A 3,659-nucleotide genomic window follows, 5' to 3' on the forward strand; every position below is an offset into this window, starting at 1 on the left:
TTCTATCTGTATACATGTTGTTTATATTTGCACATATAATAATTATATTTGTTTCACGTTGGTACTTGTTACCGTCTATTTGTATCTCACTTGCATTTGATATAATATCTAATTTATACATGCAATAATATCCATGGAGGTTCTTCTCTTTTACTTACGCTTGTACATCTTCCGGGATGTGCGCATGCGGGGATGGTGCTGGGGCGCGTCACGGCCGTGGGCGTCTCTATCTGGGGCGGATCGGGTCACGCGGGCGGTTCGCGGTCATGTGACTTATCACGTGGCAGCGTCCGCTCGCGTCATCCGCTCCGCCTTCGGATGACGTCCGTGGCCAGCTGGCGCTCGTCCTGCGTCATTCCACGCATGCGCCCGATAAGATATTCCGGTCATCATTCCGACTATTTGATTGGTCCATCTTTATTTAAAAGGTTCCCCGCCAGCTGACCCTACACACGCCCCCTGACGAAGGATCTCCGAAACACGTGTTGGGCCGGCTGGCTGGCACAATTATACACACCGATGGCTACAGATATTATCCTTCATGTTTTTGGGCCCTTAATTCGTTTTTGATCTTGGTATTTTACCTCAGATATAGCCCATATGTATTATGACGGTTATCCGTGGGTATGGTGAGATGCTGGCGCACTTACATCGCCATGTCTTTTTATGTACTATGATATAGACCACTTTGGCTTTATTTGCACCTTATATTTATAGTTTTTATTATAGGTGCCATATATATTATTCATGGTGATGTTCTGCATTGCTTGCACCTGCTCCATATCCTGAGTTATTGTGCCATCTTGTGTGTTTTTCATGTTTCACACTAAGTGTTATTTATTTACATTCTGATATTCATTATTCCTGTGTCAGCCCCCCTCTTATCATCATTTTAAACCTTTTTGATGTTTTTATGATATTGTTACAATAAAATTTAATGATTTTATTACAATTGTGGTTTTTTGGCTATATTCTTTTGGTTCTATGATTATATAATAGCCTTATCAGTAATTATTTGGAGTGTGAGACTTCATTTGGTGATAGTCCTGTGTACACACCATTGTGCTCCTGTTGGTTTTAATCGGTGTAGCTTTGCCTTTTTTCTGTTATTGCAGATTCTCGTACCAACTCCACTATGGATTATAGGTCCAGGGAATCGTCCTGGACTGATCATCTTTCTAAGGTTTTCAATGGTGATATTGGTCTTAACGGTGGTAGTGGTCATGATACTACCCTTGAGTTACAGAAAAATCTTAAAACATTGATGTATAAACGGACAAAACTTTGGTGGAATGGTGGTTTTTTAAAAAATTATTTCCATAAACGGTTAGTTCCAAGGGGATTACGCATCCAAATATTCCCCTCTTTTCCAGTGGACGATAAGAACTTTGTTAGTCAATGGGAAGATGTGTGTACCAACACGTCCCTGAAATTTATTGAACTTTTAATGGACCTCAATAAACAAAAATTGGGTGAAGTTGAGAAAAATATTGATGAACAGATCAGTATATTTACCACTAATGCCACCGCTGCTCAAGTTACTAGTTTCAATTTGAAAATGGAACAGAACTTTGACACGTGGGAGAAGGAGATTCAGGACAATCAATCTAGAAAATTGAACAGAGACCTCCAAGATGTTCAAAATAATCGTGTCTATAGATGGCACAGCAAAACCAACAACCCCACATTTAGGGGTAGATCCATCTCAATTTCTTCTATCTCATCTGGAGGTCAGTCTGATAATACCACAAGTTCTGTGACTACAAGATCTAATACCACCAAAAGAAAATGGAACCAAAAACATAATGGGAATAAAAATATCGGTGAAAGTTCTACTGATGCCTTAAAGGTAATTAATTTGTCCCATCATGTTTTTTCTGAAGCTGATTTATCAGTTCTTTCAAAGGGTCTCTCCTTCTCCCCGTGTAACAGTTTTGATTTATTTGCAGCGGTCAAAGATCTGAACATCTTTGCTAGGTCATTGATACATAAAAAATGGTTTCATGATGAAGATCTACGTAAACAGTTTCCATCTAATCAGGAGCAGGAGGCCTTAAGGATTCTGGAGGAGTTGGCGGTTGAACACTCCACTGATGTTTTGGGTAAGATTCCCCAGTCTATTCGTTCACGTTCCACCGCGTTTCTGCCTTTGTCGGTCTGTCCAACAGTAGACATATTTGTCAAATCAGTCGTTGAGGAACTTAGAAGTATCCCTGGGGGTATTTATAATGACAACTTGACCCCCCAGGAGAGATTGAGCTTGCATCGACTAAGGAAACTCCCTGACATTATTTTTAAACCGGCTGACAAGGGCGGAAACGTGGTGGTATGGCCGCGTAAAATGTACGAGAATGAAGTATACCGTCAAATCGGGGATACTAAATGCTATAAGAAATTGACGTATAATCCGTTATCTTCATTTAAGAAATCTTTGGACATATTGTTGCAACAGGCTCTCAGTGGAGGGATTATTAATCAATATCTCGTTAAGGCTCTCACCATGATTGATCCGGTCATTCCTACTCTATATTTACTTCCTAAAGTACATAAGAATGAGAGGAATCCACCAGGTAGACCGATCATATCTGGGATTGGGAGTCTTACCGATAATGTTTCAAAATATATTGATAGCCAATAACGGGACTTGGTTGAGTGTTTACCGTCCTACTTGAAGGATACATCTGAATTTTTGCGAAAGATTGATGGACTGTACGTTGAGGAGGATATGCTTCTTGTCACATGTGACGCAGAGGCTTTGTATACTAGCATCCGTCATTGTGATGGCATCAAGGCAACAAAATTCTTTTTACGTATGGGTACTATGGAGGATGCTCAGGTGGATTTTGTGATTGGTCTGTTGGATTTTGTATTACATCACAATTTTTTTACGTTTAATGGCTCTTTCTTCCTGCAGCTCTAGGGTACTGCGATGGGTGCGGCTTGCGCACCGGCTTATGCAAATTTATTCCTGGGGCTGTGGGAGAGAGAGCTGTTTTCCGACGAGTCTATCTCATCAATGGAGCGGGTAATTTTATGGACCCGCTTCATTGATGATATATTTTTTATTTGGAAGGGCACGTCGGAGGAGTTGGTAGCATTTTTTCATACTATCAACAGTAACCAATTGAATATCCGCCTGACTTTTCACTATGACCCATGTACTGTTAATTTCCTGGATGTCACTATTAAGCGTGATTCTACCAATCTTTTACAAACGGATGTTTTCCGGAAACAAACAGCTGTGAATTCCCTGCTTCACGCACGCTCATCACACCCTGGTCATGTTATCAAGGGGATTCCTACCGGACAGTTTCTCCGGATCCGACGTATTTGTTCAAATGACAGTGATTTTGAAGCCCGAGCAGGTGAAATGAAACAGCGGTTTAAAAATCGAGGATACAAGAAGAAACATGTGGACAGGGCTTATAATAGGGCCAAGGACTCCGATCGTCAGGAGTTATTATACAATATGAAGACACACAGTGCATCTGGTCCAGTTCGACTTATTATGGACCATCATTCTCACTGGTTTAGAATGCAACGAAGTATCGACAAATTTTGGCCGATACTCTTGACTGACCCTATTATAAAGCAATATGTATTGCCTCATACAAGTATTACTGCTAGACGAAGCCGTAATATTGGCGATGCATTGGTTT

At 40.8% G+C, this 3,659-nt stretch overlaps 1 protein-coding gene across 1 annotated transcript; it reads left to right on the plus strand.

Moving 5' to 3' along the window:
- Nucleotides 1–1,076: 1,076 nt before the first annotated feature.
- Nucleotides 1,077–2,491, plus strand: LOC142309869 (uncharacterized). Its single transcript, XM_075347327.1, has 2 exons — nucleotides 1,077–1,849; nucleotides 1,950–2,491. The coding sequence occupies exons 1-2, from the start codon at nucleotides 1,136–1,138 to the stop codon at nucleotides 1,962–1,964; spliced, it is 729 nt and encodes a 242-aa protein (XP_075203442.1). The 5' UTR covers nucleotides 1,077–1,135; the 3' UTR covers nucleotides 1,965–2,491.
- Nucleotides 2,492–3,659: the final 1,168 nt, after the last annotated feature.

Source organism: Anomaloglossus baeobatrachus, chromosome 5 (assembly GCF_048569485.1).
Source record: "Anomaloglossus baeobatrachus isolate aAnoBae1 chromosome 5, aAnoBae1.hap1, whole genome shotgun sequence".
In the NCBI taxonomy this organism is placed as follows: Eukaryota; Metazoa; Chordata; class Amphibia; order Anura; family Aromobatidae; genus Anomaloglossus; species Anomaloglossus baeobatrachus.

Excerpts from the sequence above, each read along its gene's own strand:
- LOC142309869 (XM_075347327.1), top strand. The coding sequence starts at position 1,136 with ATGGATTATAGGTCCAGGGAATCGTCCTGGACTGATCATCTTTCTAAG.